General features: G+C 49.2%; 2 protein-coding genes across 2 annotated transcripts; one reads left to right on the top strand and one right to left on the bottom strand.

Annotated features, from left to right (window-relative positions):
• Positions 1-1,608: 1,608 nt before the first annotated feature.
• LOC130374659 (uncharacterized) lies at positions 1,609-14,122 on the top strand. The gene is made up of 2 exons (XM_056581586.1): positions 1,609-6,522; positions 13,607-14,122. The coding sequence occupies exon 1, from the start codon at positions 4,130-4,132 to the stop codon at positions 5,948-5,950; it is 1,821 nt and encodes a 606-aa protein (XP_056437561.1). The 5' UTR covers positions 1,609-4,129; the 3' UTR covers positions 5,951-6,522; positions 13,607-14,122.
• A 2,229-nt stretch (positions 14,123-16,351) lies between these two features.
• Positions 16,352-18,781, bottom strand: LOC130374665 (uncharacterized). Its single transcript, XM_056581595.1, has 2 exons — positions 17,646-18,781; positions 16,352-16,499 (listed from the first exon to the last, which is right to left on the bottom strand). Exon 1 carries the CDS (start codon positions 18,768-18,770, stop codon positions 17,940-17,942), a length of 831 nt encoding a protein of 276 aa, XP_056437570.1. The 5' UTR covers positions 18,771-18,781; the 3' UTR covers positions 16,352-16,499; positions 17,646-17,939.
• Positions 18,782-22,140: the final 3,359 nt, after the last annotated feature.

Raw genomic sequence — 22,140 nt, forward strand, 5'->3', positions numbered from 1 at the left:
CAGGCTTTTTTTTTCTTAAACGTTCTTTAGCACCAACCGCATACCACATGCATTCAAGAAATCAACGCTTTTATCATCATGGAATTTTGTTCATAGTCATCATTTTGTTGCTTAGTGACGGAGCAGAGGACCTTTTTAGTTTGTTGCACAAGACGCTCTCCAACACTGCCATGATGCGCTCCATGAGGGGGGTTGAAGGTCCATTTGATCCCTTCCTGTAGGGGTGTGGCATGAATTTTAGGTTTGTTTAAGTTCCCGATTGGCACTTACAAAGTTGGTTCCATTATCCGATCTAATTTCTTTGACCGTTCCTCTACGGCAGGTGAACCGCCTTATGGCGTTGATGCAGGAATCTGTGTCAAGTGTATGTGGCAGATACCACATCTTGCCTCTTTCGGGCTGCAGCTCGCTCTGAGGTACGATTTCTGCGTGCCCCTTTGGAACATTAAAAGGCACAAGGCCTTCTGAGTCGAGGCCCTCTCCCAGGCAGGGCCAAGGTGATCTGAGGAATTGAATTAACCCCCGGATAGGATGGGCTTTGTGGTTTACTGAATCTTTCGCCAGACAAATCTTCTTTACAAGAACATTCCCAATATCAAAATAAATAAAACGTACAGCCATGAGATGTTCAGAAAATATTGTATCAGGTCGGAAGAGGCCCCAAACGTCGGTATTATTAAACACGTTACTTATGGACAGTTCGAAGATATCAGGCAGAGCGCAGGCAGAATCCATTGTCGGGGGTGGATGGAAGGGTTGATCGACGGGACAGAGACAGAGCAGGCAGGTCGGGGACAGGCAGGGTCAATACCGGGGAATCTGTCCGGAAACCGCTGGAGAGACTAGTACGGATGAGACAGGCCATCTGGCACTGAGTGAACTTAGGCCCCGACCCACACGAGGACACTTGCGGGTAAAAACGACAAAGTATTTGATTGGAAGTGCCTTTCGTTTAGACGGTGACAGCGTTTTTGGGGTTTCAAAGCGCAAAAATCTGAAACCACCCTCCAGAGTGGAAAACTTGAATACGCTACGCCGTAGCGTTTCCTGCCAAGACGCAAAACTCTGCTCAGATCTGCTAACGTCGCGTACGCGTTTACGTCACATACATGCCCCAGTTGCAACAGGGGGGTTAGGCAGAACCCAAGTGCATGGACAGACAGTTGAGGACAGACAGGTGTCCTATGCTGGCCTGTATTCTGTGAGGTGCTGTCACACCAAAATTGTACCAGGGGCGAAAATTGTACCGCCTACGTAATCCGCGTCGAAACATTACGTCACCGATCGACGCGATTGTTTGTTGCCAGGCAGGTTTCAAAAAACATTCGCGCTCATCAAGACGAAATAACATAATACAGATAACACTTGTTTTTACTTTATATTTGTATTGTATTGAATTTAGCTAGTAAACTGAGTGTTTCAAGTGTATCGTAGTTTATATTTGTATTGTATTTAATTGACAGTTGAGGACAGTTTCAAGGATTTAATTCGGTACAGGATCGGGCAGGCAGAGAGCAAACAGTAAAGGGACGGCTCCAGACGTCCAAGATCGAACAGGGAGGGTGGAGGGGGCCCGGAGGAGGGTTAGAATTCCTCTGAGGCATCGGAGGTTGCGTCCTCCGTAGACGAGGTGGACGCGACATCCGAGTACCTTCTCCTCAGGAGGTCAGAAGAACCACCCGCAGATGGAACCGTAGCGGGCGGACGAGAGGACGGGGCAGGTTGGTCAGGATGGGACCGGTGGAAGTCAGATGAGACGGGCGTCCACGATGAAGGGAGCCGGGATCCAGGAGAACTCCTCCGGACCGTACCCCTCCCAATCCCCCAGATACTGGACCCCACATCCACGGCGGCGGGAGCGGAGGAGACGCCAGACAGTAAATACCGGGCCTCCGTCGACAAGCCGAGGGGGAGGAGGGGGCGGAAAGGGAGGAGCCCTTATCTGATTGTGCACGCACAATCTGAAGCGGTGCACTGCTCGGCGGCTGCACTGCGACCCAGTCAGCCGTGTATGCCTTAATGTTTCGTGTTTTTGTCTCGGTTTAATGTTAATGTTTATGTCAAGTCCTTACATGCCCGGGAATGTGTAGGATGAGAGCCTTGAAAACCGTTCTGCTTATCCTGCTGTGGACTATCAGCTCCAGTGGACGATGTGGGTCAGTTGAACCTCAGGCTCAACTCAACAGCAACACAAACAGCCGGCGTGAGGAAGCGCCCCGGTGCATCCCGGTGTATACAGCCGGGATGCACTGCTGTCGCTGCGACCAGAGCCCAACACAACCAACGCGGGTCACATCTACCCACCAGTGTTGGATAACATCCCCGAGGAGCTGATCCGGAAGAGAAGGAAGCGGAAACGGGGGAGAAGGGGGGGCACTCGAGTTCGACTACGGAGGAGATTCACCCGCCCACCACCAGTGTTGGGCAAGTTACTTCCAAAATGTAATATATTTCATATTACTAGTTACTTGCATTTGAAAGTAATAAGTTTCTTTACAATATTACCTTCTGTGTAGAGTAATAAGTAATAAGTTACTTATTACTTTCACCAAAATCAACATTCAGGACAAGGCGGATGGGGGGGGCAAACATTAAAGTCTAATGAGGTCTATATTGCATCTGCATGTAGTGTGTACCATGAATAGCTGAATTACAATAATGTTATGATATAGAATAATTAAACAACCAAAACCTTTACACGACAAGACACACTCTTTTTCTATGCCTCATTTATTAGCTCCTGAGTTACAAAGTGCAGCCACACAAACATTTAACAAAAAAGTTGGATTCCCATGAAATCAAACATGTTAATAGTTTATACTATTTCAATAATAAAATAAAAGTGCACTTCAAGAATGACGTCTAACAGCCACCAGACAGGGCATGTTTTGTAAGTATTTTAGAACCTGAGCATATATCCTGCCCTGAAATAGCAGTAAATAGCAGTAATAAAAAAGAGCATGAGAACAGCATAAATAATGAAACACATTCAACATTTCAGTCCCACAGAGACTTTACAAGGAACTTATGCTTAGAGCCTATTAATGTTTTGGTTAGGACCAAACAACAAAGTCTTAATAGACAAAATATACAGCCAAACAAGGGCTGGAGTTTGTGTGGCTCGGATTGTAACCAAGCCCCCAGGAACACTGCATACTTCCGCAATCCACCAGTGCTCAGCGGCCAAGCCTGGTATTGCAGTTGTTTAAGAGGGCTGTGGACGGGTCCCTCAAATCATTGGACCCAGAAGTAGATATCTCCGTTCACTCCAATACAAGTGGGGAACAGGAATGTGTCTCCGCAAAAAATTTCTGGATATCAATCAAAGGCTCATAATTACCTTAAATGCCATGTCCTCAAAACGCCACCTCAAGCGTTTTATTAGCCGTTATCTCGCTGGGGAAGAGGGGTGTGCAGCTGAAAGGAGTCGTAGTGAAACAAATGGCATCCGAGAGGGCCTAGTTCAGTGCTCCGTTAACGTGTCCGATTTTTGGACTGGTTCATCTGCTGCTCAATAACTCTCACGGTCCTCTGCTTGCGATCATTGTGATTCATCATGTATTGATCCATTTATTCAAAAGATCCAAAGACAAAGATTGTTGTTGGACCGGAGTGGGGGGATGGGCACGCATGCGTTCTATATTTCTGCATCCGGTATGTCACGGACTAGGCCACGTGTCTTGGCCCCATAACGCGGAAGCAAATCGCTCCTGTATGTTACCCTGCGCCACTGAGCAGTTTGTATATGAATGAATGGGCGGCCACTTTCCAGTCTGTGGTCCATCCTTTATTATGTCCATGACTGTAACGCGTTACCGGACTCAGTAACTGTAATAATATTACCGAAATATAGTTAGTAATGCGTTATATTACTCCGTTACTGCCTAAATGTAATATATTACGGTAACGCGTTACTTTTGCAACGCGTTACGCCCAACACTGCCCACCACTACCCTCTATCGTTCTCACCAATGTGAGATCCCTTCACAACAAAATCGCCACGGTACGGACATACACAAGGTACAGTCTTGATTTCCGTGAGGCATCACTGTTGGTTTTCACGGAAAGCTGGTTAAAGCCATCAAAGCCAGACTCACTCTATGAAGTCCCTGGATTCACTCTGGTGCGAATGGACAGGGGAGGGGGGAGTTGCTACGGTGGTGTATGTGTGTACATCAATGATCTCTGTTGTCGTGCCTACTCAATAAAAACGAGGATATGTGACGATCCCAATGTAGAGATCCTGGGCATGACTTTAAGACCATTCTACTCGCCCCGCGAGTTTGGGTGCATCTTACTGTTTGCTGTTTATGTCCCCCCGAAAGGGCCGGGAAGAGCTGCACAGGCAGCAAGGACCATCGCTGACTGTGTACATGAACTGCAACTGCAGTACCCAGAAGCACCAGCAGTTGTCCTCGGAGATCTGAACCAGTGTTTTGTAGACACTGTGCTGCCGGGATTTGAACAATACGTCCAGGATACCACCAGAAAAAATAATATATTGGACAAGTGCTATGTAAACATTGAAAATGCATATGTAGCCAGGGTTGGGCCGCCTATATCGACCTCTGATCATAATGTTGCGTGCATTACTCCAGTCTCTAAATCAAAACTAAAAAGAGGAAAGCCTGTGAAGAAAGTAGTTAGGACATGGACAAATGAAAGCAAGGAACAACTAAAAGCATGCCTTGACTTGACAGATTGGGACACTTTTAGTTGCGGTTCATTGGATGAAATTACCACAGTCACAAATGATTATATTAATTTTTGTGTAGAGCTTGTTGTTCCCACAAAGGAGATAAAAATCTATCCTAATAATAAATCCTATGTGACCAAAGATATACAAGAAATAATACATGAGAGGAAAACAGCCTTCATAAATAAAGACTTTGGAGCACTAAAATTGGCAGAGAAAAAGCTAAAAAACAGAATTAGACAAGCAAAATCGGCACATAGACAGCGTTTGGAAGACACATTCAATTCTAATAATCACAAAAAGACATGGGACACAATGAAATCTATGACAGGAATGTCATCCCCATCCAAACCGATTTTGACAGAAAATGAAGGTGCCTTAAGCAATGACCTAACCACATTCTTTGCTAGATTTGAATCATTAGATAATTCCTCAAAGTGCACTGAGATACTTAAGGCTGTAATACCTGCCCCCTCAGACAGAATTACCATCACTGAAGAGGATGTGAGAAGGGTGTTTCGGTGTACTAATACAGGGAAAGCTAATGGGCCAGATGAGTGCAGTGCTTTCCTCCTCAAGAACTTTGCATCTGAGCTGGCTCCAGTGTGGCAACCTATATTCCAAATCTCTGTAGACACACACACAATCCCTCTGTCTTGGAAAACCTCCTACATAAAACCACTACCAAAAATCCGATGTCCAAAAGAGCATAAGGATTATAGACCCATAGCCCTCACTTCAGTGATCATGAAATCACTTGAAAGAATACTGCTACAATATCTTGTTAGTTTAACCAAAGAGAAACTTGACCCCTGTCAGTTTGCTTATAAAAAGGGCTGCGGTACAGAGGATGCGGTCGCCACACTGGTCCACCTGATTACAAAACATCTAGATCAGTCTAAAGACAACTATGCAAGGGTGTTGTTCTTGGACTTTTCTTCAGCCTTCAACACGATACAGTCTGATATATTGGTGTCAAAGATGGTCCAGTTAGAACTGAATCCATATTTGATTCACTGGTATGCATGTTTCTTAACCAACAGAGTACAGAGAGTAAAGGTGAACAGAACCCTTTCCTCAGCATTAACTACAAATGTTGGCGCTCCACAGGGTTGTGTAAGCTCAGCTGTACTCTTCACTCTTTATACTGACAGTTGTCGTACTGAAGAATGTCTGTCCGAGGGTAGGAGCAAAGGACCAGATCAGTACATTCTAAAGTACTCTGACGACAGTTTTAATTTCTCTTTTAAATAGTTTCAGTGACCCTGGACTGCACCAGCAGAGAGTAAATAAGGTGGTTGAATGGAGTGATAAAAACGCTCTCATCATAAACACAAAAAAGACAGAAGAGATTGTTTTTGGTGCACCACTGGAGATATGCAAATCTCCTATTACTATTCATAGTGAACAGATCGATCAGGTATGTTCATACACATACCTAGGAGTAGTAATAGACCATCTTCCTTCCTGGAAAGATCAGATTGAATCAGTGTGTAAGAAAACAAAGCAAAGAATCTATTTCCTTCGGTGCCAGTAGAAGGATTCTTCTTTTGTTTTTCACTTCTGTCATTATGAGTGTTCTTCAGTACTGCAGTACCACCTGGTATGGATGTCTGTCTTTAGCCCTTAAGTCAGAAATGTTACAACAACTAAACATTTGTTCAAAGATTGTTGGACAACCACTTCAGGAGCTGTATACTTCCACGTATGACTACAGCATGCTGAGGTTGGCAAAAAACATCACCTCAAACACTAGTCATGTTTTGTATAGTGAATACAGGTTATTGCCCTCAGGAAGGAGATACGAGGTACCACTTTTCAAGAAGGTGTGGCAGACGCCAGGGAGGGGTGGTGATTGAGGGGAGGTATGTGGCAGCATGCTGGCTCCACCCCCAAGCTTTACAAGGACTCCCTCCCTTAACGATGCAAGCCTGAGGTGCATTAGGCAGGAGTGCTTGGGGATAAAAGGGAGCATGCAACCACATGGAGGGAGACTACTATGGAGTGCCTCTGCGTGAGCCTCTGCGAACTGTGTGTGGCCAAAGAGAGCAGGAAACCTGAACATTTACAGATTATTTGTGTACCGACCGCTTTGTGTGAGAACCCTCCCGGCGACGACCCCTGGACTACAGACTACGGACTCTGGATTACCCTTTTCCCCACCCTGGTGACATTTATTCGTCTATTCTGAATAAACCACCTTATTGAACTGCTCTCGGTGTGTGTGTATCATTTGACTTGGTGGCGTGGAAACCCCACACCCACTGGCCCGCTACACGTGGTGGAGAATGCGTGCTTGTAGCCAAAACCAAGTCAAATAGATAGACCAACACAGGGACAACGATGGAAGCGTTGATGAAACAGCTAGTGGAAGTGAGCATGGCGCATCAGGCTACGACCCGGGAGCTGGTGGGAGCGCTAGCAGCCGGACATGGCGGCGTGGCTGCAGGCGCTACAGCTTCCCGTCCTGCCCCCAGCAGGTTTCTTTTAAAGCAGACAGAGACTGATGATATAGAGGCATACCTCAATACCTTTGAGAGGACGGCGGTTCGGGAGAATTGGGATCCAGCACAATGGGCCAGCCTACTCGCACCGTTCCTGTCAGGCACAGCACAGAAGGCGTATCAGGACCTGACGGACGAGCAGGCGTCTAACTACGAAGGGCTGAAGAAGGAAATACTACGCCGGTATGGATACACATTGATAAGTAGGTCACAAAGGTTTCATGATTGGACTTATGATGCAACGGCGTCGCCGCGCTCACAAATGCACGATCTAATTAGGTTGGCCAAAGGCTGGCTGACGGCTGCCCCACTGACGCTTACCGCCACAGAGAAGGTGGTCATGGACAAATTCTTGCGGTCCCTCCCATACGAGGCTAAAAAGTTAGCCAGCCAAGCTAACCCGCAGAGCGCAGATCAGTTGGTGGAGTTGGTGGAAGGTCACCAGGCGGCTGTGGAAGTCCTACGCAGTGGACGTCCACTGAGGGGTGAACCCAATCCTCGCCCAAAGGAGCAGGAGCGGATAAGGACAGAGGACCACGGCAGGATCCCGGCCAGGGAGACGTCAAGAGCCAGCCCCCCGAGACGTCGGCCCTTCCTGAACCCAGACAGCAGAAAGTGCTACGAGTGTGGCGAGCCTGGACACATCGCATGGACCTGTCCGAGTCGTGATGTCTCGATGCCGTCGGCATCAGCTGGTGAGTTAACAACTGGGCGTCCCTGCAGATTGCTGACGGTTTGCTGGGGTGAGGAAAGTGGTCCTTCCCCAGTCACTCCGGTGAAGGCCAACGGAAGGGACACGACATCTATGTTGGATTCGGGGAGTATGGTGACCCTGATCCGACCGGACTTCGCCCGGTCCCCGAGCTTGAGGGACACTGTGGCAGTAACATGCATACACGGGGAGACTAAGAACTACCCCACTACCCTCCTTCACCTACAGACCACAAAGGGGCAATACACAGGACCAGTGGGAGTCGTCCCAAACCTGCCAGTGCCGGTTCTTATTGGGAGGGACTCCCCACTCTTCAGCCAACTGTGGGCCAGTTTGGCCGGAGAGGGGGGAGAGCGGGGGAACCTAAAGGAAAGAGGACACCGGAGAAGGGCGAGGGCCGATAAGAGGGAGGTCCGGATGTGTGGCCTACACGAGGTGGACCCACAGGGGTCAACTGAACCACTATCAGGAAGTGACGCAGGGGACACAGGACAGGAGGCAGGGGAGGCGAGTATGGACAATCTGTTCCCGATGGACCATGAGGCAACGCCAGAGCCTGCCTCATTATCGGGACGGTTCGGAACAGCCCAACTGGAGGATCCCAACCTGACGAGTGCTCTCCAGCAGGTGACCGTGGTGGAAGGGAAGGCCATCGAGGGGGTAGGTCTGATCACATACCCTCATTTTGCCATCAAGAACAAGTTGTTGTATCAGGTCGTAAAGAGGAATGATGAATGTGTGGAGTTGTTGTTGGTGCCCCGTCCCTTTGTTCAATCAGTCCTGCAGCTGGCACACTCCCACCTTCTTGGGGCTCATCTAGGGGTGGAGAAGACCCTGGACCGGATCAAGGCAAGATTCCACTGGCCGGGGTTGAGGAGGGCAGTGGAGGATTACTGCCGCAGTTGCCCGGAGTGCCAACAGGTGGCACCAAAACCACATTTCCGTGGCCCATTAATTCCCCTACAGATTATTTCAGTTCCTTTCAGCAGGATTGCCATGGACCTGGTGGGACCACTACCCAAGAGCAGCCGGGGGCACCAGTACATCCTGATGATACAGGATTATGCCACTAGGTACCCCGAAGCCATTCCACTGCGCACCATGGCCTCAAAAGGGATTGCACGTGAGTTGGTCCTGATGTTCTCCCGGGTGGGCATTCCCGAGGAGATCTTGACAAACCAGGGAACCCCGTTCATGTCACGAATCATGAAAGACCTCTGCAAATTAATGCAAATAAAACAGTTGCGCACCTCAGTTTATCACCCGCAGACCGATGGACTAGTGGAAAGGTTCAACCGTACCCTGAAGCAAATGCTGAAGAAGGTGATGGAGGCGGACGGACGGAATTGGGACCAGCTGCTTCCCTTTCTCATGTTCTCGATCAGAGAAGTGCCCCAATCGTCGACCGGCCACTCTCCATTTGAAATCCTCTATGGGAGATGACCCCGGGGGCTGCTGGACATAGCGAAGGAAGCCTGGGAACAGCAACCGTCGCCCCATCGAACCATGGTGGAACACGTGGGAGACATGAGGGACCGGATGGCCACCCTGTGGCCCCTGGTGCGGGAACACATGCAGGAGGCCCAGGTTGCCCAAGCACGGGTCTACAACAGAGGGGCCCAACAGCGAGACTTCCAGCCCGGAGATAAAGTGCTGGTACTTGTCCCCACAACAGAGTGTAAGTTTCTGGCCCGGTGGAACGGGCCATACGAAGTACTTGAAAAGGTAGGGGAGGTGAATTATAGAGTCCGACAGCCGGGACGAAGGAGGCCGACTCAAATTGACCATGTAAACCTGTTGAAGAAATGGAATGCACGGGATGTACTCTGCTCTGTTCCTCCAAAGGCTACCAGTCAAACCGGGCCTGCCAAGGTGCCCCTAGGGGAACAGCTGAGCCCAGCACAGAGGCAGGAGCTCATGGAGTTGGTCGACCAGAACCAGGATGTGTTCTCCAGTGAACCGGGCCACACCAATCTGGTACAGCACCACATCATCACTGAGCCCGGGAAAAAGGTGAAATTGAGACCCTACCGCATACCGGAGGCCAGGAGAGAGGCCGTCAGGACCGAGATAAAGACTATGTTGGAAGCGGGAGTCATTGAGGTGTCAAACAGTGAGTGGTGCAGCCCCATAGTGTTGGTGCCGAAACACGATGGAACCATACGCTTCTGCAACGACTTTAGGAAGCTAAATTAGATATCTAAATTTGACGCCTACCCCATGCCCTGTATAGATGAACTCATAGAACGGCTAGGGACAGCCCGGTATATCAGCACGCTCGACCTGACAAAGGGTTATTGGCAGGTACCCTTAGCTCCCGAGGCGCGTGAGAAAACCGCTTTTGCCACTCCTGACGGGCTGTTCCACTACAGGAAGCTACCCTTCGGGTTGCACGGGGCCCCGCCCACCTTCCAGAGGTTGATGGACCGGGTACTCCGTCCCCATCGGGGGTACGCGGCCGCCTATATTGACGATATAGTCATCCATGGGAGTGAGTGGGACGCTCACGTGAAGCAGGTAAGCGCAGTGTTGCAGGCCTTACGGGAGGCGGGGCTGACGGCTAACCCAAAGAAGTGCCAGCTCGGTCTGCAGGAGGCGGAGTACCTGGGCTACACCATTGGGAGGGGTTGTGTGAAACCCCAGATGAAGAAGGTGGAGGCGATACAGGACTGGCCACGGCCCCTGACCAAGAAACAGGTACGCACGTTTGTGGGGCTTACCAGCTACTATCGGAGGTTTATTCCCCATTTTGCATCCGTAGCCAGCCCTCTGACAGATCTGACCAGGGACCGGCTGCCCGCCCAAGTCACATGGACCGAGGAGACGGAGAAAGCCTTTCAGGACCTAAAGACCGCACTGTGTTCAGGACCCGTGCTGGTAACCCCGGACTTCACCAAGCCAATGGTGATGCAGACGGATGCGTCGGAAACAGGGGTGGGGGCAGTGTTGTCACAATTACATGAAGGTGAGGAACACCCGATTATTTTTATCAGCCGGAAGTTGTTGCCGAGGGAACAAAAATACTCCACGGTGGAGAAGGAATGTCTGGCCATCAAGTGGGCCCTGGAAACCCTGAAGTACTACTTGTTGGGGCGCCACTTCACCCTGGTCACAGATCATGCACCACTGGTTTCGATGTCGAGGAATAAGGACAGTAACGCCAGGTTCACCCGCTGGTTCCTATCATTACAACCTTTTGCCTTCTCGGTTGTTCACAGGTAGGCCTGTCACGATAACAAATTTTTCTGGGCGATTAATTGCCCCAGGAATTATTGCGATAAGCGATAATATTGCCGTTTTTCAACTAATTTAATGATAAAGTACACCCTTTCGAAGATCAATAAACCTTTATTTTTAAAGAACACTGGAACTGGGCGTCTGGAAGACATTTAAAATATCCAGAATAAATTAACAAAACAACCAAAAACAATCTATTATTAACAAAAAATGCTCTTGAATAAAAACCAAACACCACCAAAAACAATAAATAAAATTGAAACACTAAATAAAAAGGATGTAAACACGATTGCGCCAGGACTCCGCCTCCCACACAGACAATGCAACAAGTTAGTAGCCACGTTTACATGGCACATCTGATCCGCATCTGATCCGCATAGATTTCTATGCGGCATAGATCTGTTCCTAAAATGTGTTCCGAATGTAGGCTACTACTGTATACATGGCAGTAACAAAAGTGTCCGTTCTGTCTCTCGCGCACACCTGACACATCTCTGGACCGGCGGCGACATAATGTATGTCTTATCACTATCGGGGATTTTAAATTTGATTTTAATGAAAGCACAGCAGGAGAGAGCTTTTCTCTGCCTGCTCCTTCAATTAAGAAGGAGGACAGTGCAGCAACGTCAATTTCTCGTCAGATCTTTATATTTACCTTAAGCTCCGCCGCAAACAAGAGGAATTTGGATGCGAGTCTGCAGCCAAGACTGGTGGTGGGAGAGAGTATTTAGTGACCAGGAATCCTCGAAGGTCCATTTGCGAACTACTGCAGCTGCCATCTCTCTAAGTTAAGAAGTATTTTAACGTTCAGCCTGCAAAAGTACTACTAGTAGCCTACTCATTTACAGTTACCTATGACGCGCGCGGACCCATGGCGCTGACACTACGATACGCGAACACGTCATTAATAAACAACCATGTCCTGTCTCTTAGCAACCGGACACGCTTACCGGACTACTTTTACGGAGTGATAACAAAGACGTGAATCAGGCAATAAATCCACTTTTTTTGACAGCGGTGAAGTTCGGTGTGCTTAAAAGTACCGACGGAGCTCAGTGGACCAATTGCGAACTACTGCGGCTGCTCTAAGTTAAACCCCAATCTATTCGGAATAACATACATGGCGATTAAAACGGACTACACCACCTCTTCTATTCGGCATAGAATCTATGCCGAACAGATAATTGTATTCCGAATGAGGCGTACATGATAATTTTCAGATGTGTCCATGTCAACGCGGCTGCTGACACTTGACGAGGGGGTTTACTCGTTGTGCCCTGTAATTATGAGCCGGAGCCCGATTTCAACCCGACATTTGTTACTGAGGTCTACCGTGCTAAATATATATAATATATATAAATATATATAATGCATAGAACGCCGGTCACTATCGGGAAAATAAGCCCCGACAGGGCGAACAGGTGACCGACGCGCAGCAGAGGTGTCTTGCTTCACCCTGAAGGGGCTTATTTTAATGACCGGCGACGTTCTATACTACATCATCCCGCTTATTACAAGGCTACTTGCCAAGACGAAAAAATAACTTCACATGGTCTGTCTTTTTACAATTTATTCATTAGCAGCATTCGTAGTGTTGATTAGCAGAGAAATCCTTCACAGACGTTGACGTTGCTTAGCAAACGAAGACGCTGGGGTTGACAAGTTACCGGACTATCTATTCAAGTGAACGGAGCGTTCCACGGCATTGAGAAGACCCGTGTAATAAAAGGCCTATAATATTTCTGTTTATGGCATAGATTTCTTCTCAGATTAGGCCAATAAAGCAATGATTTAAAAAATATAGTTATTATTGCAATTATTGCGGCCGGCAAAAAATTATCGCTCATTTTAATTTATCGCGCAATTAATTGATTTATTGCATATCGCGACAGGCCTATTCACAGGTCCGGGGCAGCCCATGGGAATGCGGATGCCCTGTCCAGGAGGGATGCTCTGGGGAGCTGGACCGCCCCTCCCTCCCGGTCGGAGCTGAGGGGGAGGGTGTGTGGCAGACGCCAGGGAGGGGTGGTGATTGAGGGGAGGTATGTGGCAGCATGCTGGCTCCACCCCCAAGCTTTACAAGGACTCCCTCCCTTAACGATGCAAGCCTGAGGTGCATTAGGCAGGAGTGCTTGGGGATAAAAGGGAGCATGCAACCACATGGAGGGAGACTACTATGGAGTGCCTCTGCGTGAGCCTCTGCGAACTGTGTGTGGCCAAAGAGAGCAGGAAACCTGAACATTTACAGATTATTTGTGTACCGACCGCTTTGTGTGAGAACCCTCCCGGCGACGACCCCTGGACTACAGACTACGGACTCTGGATTACCCTTTTCCCCACCCTGGTGACATTTATTCGTCTATTCTGAATAAACCATCTTATTGAACTGCTCTCGGTGTGTGTGTATCATTTGACTTGGTGGCGTGGAAACCCCACACCCACTGGCCCGCTACAAAGGTTAGACTAAAAAAGTATTTTGTCCATCAATCGACTTTGATGCTAAACCGGAGATAGGCCAAGTGGTGGACAATGTGCTCTCGACTATCTGTACCCATGTATGTACATTTGTTGTGTTTCAATGTGTCATGTCAATGTGTGTAATTCATGTTTTCTGTTTTTACATGCAACGGCTGCTGGGTCGCAAGACAAATTTCAGCACTGCTGACGAATAAAGTTCATATCAGTATCAGTATCAGCCAGAGGGCTTTCCTGGACGGGTTTGACCCTGGAGACATAGAAGGTTGGGGGGATCCTCATGGAACGAGAAAGCTGAAGGCGTACCGCCTCTGGGTTTATGATGCAGGTTATGGGAAATGGTCCTATGAACTTGGGGGCCAGCTAGCGACTCTCCACTTTAAGGGGCAGGTCACGGGTGGAGAGCCAGGCCTTCTGGCCAAGTTGATAGACAGGGGTCGGCGTGCAGCGTTTGTTTGCAGCAGCAGAGTGGTGATCTGCAGACTTGGAGAGAGCAGCGCGCGCCAGGATCCAGGTGCGTCGACAATGATGGATCAGGGCTTGAGTCGAGGGGCAGGAGGCTCAAGCCTCTGACCTGGCTTCTCCAGGTCGGGGAATAGGGGTGGCAGATACCCGTAGGCGCACTGAAAGGGAGAGAGGCCGGTGGATGAGCAGGTAACGGTGTTATGCGCATACTCTACTGTGGAGGTGGGGCGGCGTCTGGCCTGCAGGGGGAGTATGGAGCACCGGGTATGCTGGGGTGATGGGGTCTGATTGCGGACAGGTTTCTGCAATCTGACCCAATCAGAAAGTGTGTATTTATGTGCCTGCTTGTCTTTCAGTGAGGTTTGGAGAGAGAGAGAAGGAAGACGCTCTCTGCGAGCCAGAGAGAGCGTTGTAAAAGCACGAGACGGACGGAAAGAACATTTTTGTTCATGTGAGAGTTCGCTCCATTTTCCCCCTCGAGCAGTCTCGTGACGCTACTTTACGCTCAGCCTTCGATCAAGTGATTGCTATTGATGGTTCGAGGGTACAGCCAGACGCAGTGCTGACTTACCCACACTTTGTGGTCGTTAGGGATAGGCTTTATCGGGTGGGTCGTGACACCGAGAGTGAGGAGATTGTTACCCAGTTGCGGGTACCCAGGAGCCGCCGGGAAATTATTTTCCAGGCGGCGCATTACAACCCAATGGTGGGCCATTGGGGGTACGAGAAGACACTAAACCGGATAACGGCTCGATTCTATTGGCCGGGGATCCGGGAGGAAGTGCGTAGGTGGTGCGCCTCCTGCCCCGAGTGCCAGTTGGTGAATCCCCCCGCCATACCCAGGGCTCCCTTGCGGCCCCTTCCCCTGGTGGAGGCCCCATTCGATCGCGTGGGCATGGACATTATCGGGCCATTAGAACGTTCCGCACAGGGGTATCGATTTGTGTTGGTCCTGATCGACTACGCAACCCGATACCCGGAAGCAATTCCTTTGCGCAACATAATAATCTTGGATATGTCGTTCTCGGGGCCCCTGGAAATGTGTGTAAACATTTTAGCATCCGTAGCTATCTTGAAAAGGCCGGAAAAGAGTTGTGACCTCCAACAGTACAATAAATGTACATAAGACAGAGGTTAGTTTCTAGTCCCCATTTTTTGTGAGATGGAGGTGTACATTTGTGGCTTAAGGTGGGTAGACACAGCTGGCCTGTGGCCAAGGTTTTGAAGTCTGGGGTCAAAAGGTCAAAAGGAGCCGGCACCAGGCCGCTTATGAGATTACAAAAAGTTCATGTGTATTTCTCTCATAACTTTTTGTCATTATTAAAGAGAGGCCTAATTCTCAAATATGCATGTTGGATGGCTAGGGTGTAGGTCTGGGAAGAACTTCAGGCCAAAATCTTGCAAGCGAGCCGCTGGGTGAGGTGCAACGAGATGGAGCACTTGCTGAGTCATTTCCTGTAGGGCTGGAGCCACAGGTTGAAGCGTATGCATCCTTTGAGACCCCCTTTGATATATAAGAGACCCCAAGGTACAGCTTACTTAAAGGTTCTCGACTCAGTCACCTATTGCATCACTTCCTTTAGGACTTCGGCCTTCTAATTGATCATTGTAGTATAATTGAATGCCCTCTTTCATATATATGATACCTCCACCACTGGGCCGTGGTAACAATTCTCCAAATCCATATGGGGAGGGGGGGGGGGGATGCTTGTGGACAGTAGGGGTGTACACTAGACATAAATAGGAAGCAAACTCAGGAGAAGGAATGACCTCTCACAAATATTTATTGAATAAATTGTTTCAAATAACCCTGCCTCGTTAAATCAATGAGCTTGGTGTTTTGCTTTCAAAAATAAGTTATAGAAGAAGTCTAAACTGCAGAAAATAAAAACATCCAAGCTGCCTTTTAAGGATACCTTGGAATATCTGTCTATTTTTTAACCATCGGACCCTAGTTTACGACAAAAACAAGACAATTGACGGCAGCTCCTTTGCCGCGTGGTTTTTAGAGCCATGTAAGGATTAGAGGGGGGCGGTCGATAGCAACCACCATAGCAACCATGACGGTCAAGTGACTGGATGCAGCCCCGTTGAAAAAAATAGAATGCCACCCTACACACGAGATTAATCATATTACAATTTTTATGACCATGAAGTCTTTATTTGTAGCATGGGAAAATCTGAGAAACACTCCCATTCAGAATGCATTGGTTTACATTTCGTTCTTTGGAGCACGGTTATTTTTATTTATTTATTTATTTTCAGTTTTTGAGGAGGTGCTTCAAAGATGCAAATGTTTCTGCAATAATCCAAAATCCTGGAAATGGAAAAACCTGTGTTTTTGTCAAGGGAACCCAGGGCGACGCTCACTTCCGGGTCGGCCAACATACGTCATCCCTCCACCACTCTACTGTAAAAACACATGTTCAAGTTGAATGAGAATTATAATAATAATAATAATTCGGCCATAGTATTTATTTAAGGGGGGGGGGGGGCATACAAGTCTTTTGGCCATTCGTATTGTTGATAAGCAGAGAAATAATTTGTCCGCAAAGACAGTGACGTCGCTTAGCAACGGAAGAAGCTGGGGTTGATAAGTCACCTGACTTCTACCCATGCAAGTGAACGGAGCGTTCCACGGCATTGAGAAGACCCGTGTAATAAAGGCCTATAATATTTCTGTTTATGGCATAGATTTCTCCTCAGATTAGGCCAATAAACCAATGATCAAATAAAAATAAAAACGCTTGATCAAAGGCCTGGCCCGAGGATAGTGGTGGGAAATGTCGGGTCGGGCTCGGGCAGAGAATCTAAACACTGACTGGAACTACTTAGCAGGTGTCTAGTTAATGCACGCCCTGCAGCCAATCAGAATACGAGTATTCCCCCAGACAGTGGTGTAAACAATATAATTCACGAGTTATAATCAACCCCTACACATCAATATTAATGATAACCCATTAAATACGGTATGATTTCTAGATGTCATGGCAACGTCCGCTCGCGACACTGGACAAGACGATAGATGGCTAGATAAAATAAACATCAAGACATACAATTCTAAAAAGAACAGATGAAGCAGCTACCCTTTTTTCCTTCGGTTTGCCTACAGAGCAGCGCACCTGCATTTAATATATCTGTGAATTGTCACAATTTCTCAGAACCAAAAGGTGAAAGTAGAAACGGGTGGGCAAAAGCTGTCATATTGTTAGTTATCACAGACAATTTTAAGTAGAAACGGGTGGCCAAAAGCTGTCATTTGTTATTTATCATAGACAATTTTCAACAATGAATGATCTGTACGGAGCTCCTTAAGGGACATTAGGGAGAACGCTCCCGGACAGAACCTTAGTTTGGAAGTCGTGCTTAGTGACACGACAAATACTTCCAATTGAAATACAAAATGTAGAAAAATACGTGTCCCTGATCACGTTTCAATAGATTAATTAACGTGACAGTGTCACGTATTTTCGTGAGACCGGGTTTGAGCGTGTGCATGGGTTGAATTTCGTGTGTCTCACGCCGAATGTGTGAGACTTGAGAGCCCTGTACTTACGTGACACAAACCAGCACCGCAAACGTTCTCTCCCGCATGAGATGACGTCTTTCTTTATAGGTTCATGGGTCTGTTGCGCCGATTTCCCATGCTGATATCTCCGGAGATTCTCGGGCATCTTCGACAATTTGGCTATAGATTGTCTCATTACACGCTAAATAATATAATTATAGCCTAATTATATATATATATTGTGGTATCCCGGTGCTCGGTTGAGCCGGAATCCACTTACAAAACTCGCTCGGCATTGGGGTTAAAGCCATTTCAGGCATTTATTCACAAACAACTTAACAATCAACCATAAAGGAGACGCGGTCTCTCGGGCCTCCGTGGGCCTCTTGGCTCTCTCACTGCCACGAGCACTTCCTTCCTGCTCCCGTGCCCCTGCTGTGCTGGGCTGGTCCTCCTTTTAACATGGCTCCCGTGCTTTCGCCCAGGTGTCCCCCAATCACCCTGATTGGGGTGCCGAAAGGGCTGCTCTCTCTCTCCGGCTGGTGGGTGGGGGTGGTACACCCCGTCCTCCACGGTACCCCGGGCCCGTCCAGGCCGAGGACCACGTGGCGGGATGCCACACTCCTCCACCCTTTGTCCAAGCCCCAGGTAGTCGAGGGACCCGCCCAGGATGGTATCTCGCCGGGGCCGGGTGTCTCCTGCGGCGCCGGCTGCGTCGTCTCCGGCAGCGTCGTCTCCGGCAGCTTCGTCTCCGGCAGCTTCGTCTCCGGCAGCGTCGTCTCCGGCAGCGTCGTCTCCGGCTACCTCGTCTCCGGCTACCTCGTCTCCGGCTGCCTCGTCTCCCGCTGCGCGGGCGGCAGCTGCCTCTCCTGCCGCGGCGGCGACCGCATCTCTCCCGCCCCGGGATTCTCGTGCCGGGGTCCAAAGCCGGCGAAATATCGGGCAGTCCCTCCCAATCAGGAGCGGCACGGGGAGGTTGGGTACAATCCCCGCCCGAGCCGTGAACACCCCGTGCGGGGTCCGGATGACGACGTGGCATGTCTCGTAGGTCCGGGTCCCCCCGTGCACACAGGCCACCTCCATGGGCTCCCCCGCCTTCCCACCCGCCAAGACGGGGCGAAGGAGGGTAACCACGCTGCCCGTGTCCAGAAGGGCCTGCGTGTCTCTGCTCATCACCCGCACCGGTACCGTCGGGCGCCCGGACATCCCCTGCGCCAAGCAGGTCGCCAGCATGCAGGGCCGACCCGTCCCCACGTCCGCGTAGGCCGGCGGTGCCGGCGCGTCCCGGTCTCGCGCTGCGGCCTTCTCTCCCGCTGCGGCGGCGGCGTCCCTTGCGGCGGCGGCGGCGTCCCTTGCGGCGGCGGCGGCGTCCCTTGCGGCGGCGGCGGCGTCCCTTGCGGCGGCGGCGGCGTCCCTTGCGGCGGCGGCGGCGTCCCTTGCGGCGGCGGCGACGTCCCTTGCGGCGGCGGCGGCGTCCCTTGCGGCGGCGGCGACGTCCCTTGCGGCGGCGGCGACGTCCCTTGCGGCGGCGGCGACGTCCCTTGCGGCGGCGGCGGCGGGGTGGGGTACTTTACCGGGGGGTTGTAGTGGGCTCTTGGTGCCTGCATTCTCCACCATATGTGGTATCCCGGTGCTCGGTTGAGCCGGAATCCACTTACAAAACTCGCTCGGCATTGGGGTTAAAGCCATTTCAGGCATTTATTCACAAACAACTTAACAATCAACCATAAAGGAGACGCGGTCTCTCGGGCCTCCGTGGGCCTCTTGGCTCTCTCACTGCCACGAGCACTTCCTTCCTGCTCCCGTGCCCCTGCTGTGCTGGGCTGGGCTGGTCCTCCTTTTAACATGGCTCCCGTGCTTTCGCCCAGGTGTCCCCCAATCACCCTGATTGGGGTGCCGAAAGGGCTGCTCTCTCTCTCCGGCTGGTGGGTGGGGGTGGTACACCCCGTCCTCCACGGTACCCCGGGCCCGTCCAGGCCGAGGACCACGTGGCGGGATGCCACAATATATTGTGGAAACCCGGTACTCGATTGGGCCGGGTTCCACGGATAAATGACACGTTTGTGTGCGGGATAAGCCATCCAAGGCATTTATTACATACAACTTAAACAAACAAGGCACTCGCGGTCTCTAGGGCCTCCGTGGGCCTCTAGACTCTCGCGGACCAGAGCGCTACCTTCTTCCTTGCTCCCGTGCCGTGCTGTCAGTCCACCTGCTCCTTTTAAAGAGTCTCCCTGGCTGTCCAGCCAGGTGTCTCTCATACCGCTGATTGGGGTTCGGCAGGTGCTCTCCATCGCCGGCTGGTGGGTGACGGTGGTATCGGCCATCCCGGACCAACCCTCGGGCTGGTCCGGGCCGAGGTTTACGTGGCGGGATGCCACAATATATATATATATATATATATAGCATTTGTGGTTTTGGCATAAACATAACTAGGGTGCACTGTACTATCTGCGCGCACCCTTTCTGAAGCCTCTCTCTCGCTCTCTCTCTCTGTCCCTCCCTCTCTCTCTCTCGTATCGTTTTGTGGAGCACGTTAATTGTCTGAGAAATGCTTGTTCTGTGGAGCACGTTCGTTTCAGTTTTTGAGGAGGTCTGCTTAAAAAATCGGCAAACCATTCTGAAGCCTCTCTCGCTCTCTCTCCCTGTCCCTCTCTCTCCGTTTTGTGGAGCACGTTAATTGTCTGAGATCACTCCCATTCAGAATGCATTGGTTTACATTTCGTTCTGTGTAGCACAAAAAAATTCGGACTATCGTGCTCTGGGACACGATTCAATAGATTAACGTTCGTGCGCATGAGCACGAAATCGCGTGATACCGATAGATGGATAATAATATAAATGTCAGCCATCTTGTTTGCCAGTTTGCTGGGGACCACATGACCGTACGAGTTGATGCGTGGTGTTTGGACACATCTGCTTCCCACAGAAGTTAATGGGCAGGATTGGCGTGTCAAATGCATGCAAAATTAGATTTTGACGTACGCACTCTATGCAGTTTGAAAGTCTAATATCGTGCTATTTATGCTCAGATTGATGAGATCGATATGCAAACACCATATGAAGACTCGTAACCTTCCAAAAAATGTATCTACTCCTGGAAGTTGGGCTGAACTCGGCGGTAGGACACACGACCGCGGTGTTGAAGGATCGTCAACGCCCTTGTTACAGTTATTCAATAGAAGCTGATTTACATCCTTGTGTTAATATACTACATTGAAGATACTGAAGGCTAAGAATGACTGCATTCAAAACAAGACATTGAGTATGTTCACAAGCACTGCTTGTTCAGATAATATAATTTTTTTAAGGATCTTCAACATTAAAGATGGCTCCTTGTTGTAGGGTGCATCATTGCAGGTCCAAATGGTGTAAACACCTGCATATCTAGAGTATCAGAGTTTTTTCACCCACCCAACACTGCCCAAAACCTGGTTATGGTGTTAACATGACAAATAACATCAGAGCCAGTAGGGATTAATCCTGTCAGACACTCTGGGTGAACTAGAAAAGAAGCAATAGCTCCGGTAAGCTTTTGGATGTGATATCGCCTCACATCACCTGATTAATCACATGATTACTTTCAAAGCTATTCGTTATACACATATATATATATATATATATATTTTTTAACCAGTATATATATATATATATATATATATATATATATATATATATATATACATATATATATATACACACATATATATATATATATATATATACACACATATATATACACACATATATATATACACACATATATATATACACACATATATATATATATATATATATATATATATATATATATATATATATATATATATATATATATATATATATATTGTGGCATCCCGCCCCTTAAACCTCGGCCCGGCCGGGCCCGAGGGTTTGTGTTAGACGGCATATACCGCCGCCATCCACTAATCGGCGACAAAGAGCCTCCCGTAGGTGCCGCTAATGAACGAGAGTGCGAACAGCTGGCCGGCGGGAGGAGACCAGGAAGCCACGGTATAAGGAGCCGGCATGCTGCAAACGGGGGGAGAACATGAGCGACAGCGACCTGGAGAGGACGGCCGAACCAGCGCGCTACGTAGAGGCTCACGGAGACCCTATAGTCGTGTCACATGAGTTATTTTCCTTTGTGTTACTCATTAAATGCCGAGTACGGCTTCACCCCTCCCCGACTAAGTGATTTATTCCGGGAATCTGTCCCACGGGGAAGCGGGATCCCACAATATATATATACAGTGGCAGTTCCTTCATAGGGGCGATTTGTGCGACGCACTACCAAACACGGAGTCTCTTTTTTTTTTTGTATCTAGTTGTTAGGGCGGGTGATTAATCTGCTGTATGCAAACTGGTTGTATATGTCATTGTCCAATCAGATTAAGGTCGCGCCTGGTGTTGCCACGCCCATTTGGGGCGATTTCTGTCAAGCCCAAATTTGCACCAGAACTCTCCCATTGACATTCATGGTACGTCCGTTTTTTTCAAAAATCATGCTCCCAATACATTTTCTATGAGGGTTTATGTGCTC

Source organism: Gadus chalcogrammus, chromosome 21 (assembly GCF_026213295.1).
Source record: "Gadus chalcogrammus isolate NIFS_2021 chromosome 21, NIFS_Gcha_1.0, whole genome shotgun sequence".
Lineage (NCBI taxonomy): Eukaryota > Metazoa > Chordata > Actinopteri > Gadiformes > Gadidae > Gadus > Gadus chalcogrammus.

Excerpts from the sequence above, each read along its gene's own strand:
- LOC130374659 (XM_056581586.1), top strand. The coding sequence starts at position 4,130 with ATGGACAGGGGAGGGGGGAGTTGCTACGGTGGTGTATGTGTGTACATC.
- LOC130374665 (XM_056581595.1), bottom strand. The coding sequence starts at position 18,770 with ATGAGCAGAGACACGCAGGCCCTTCTGGACACGGGCAGCGTGGTTACC.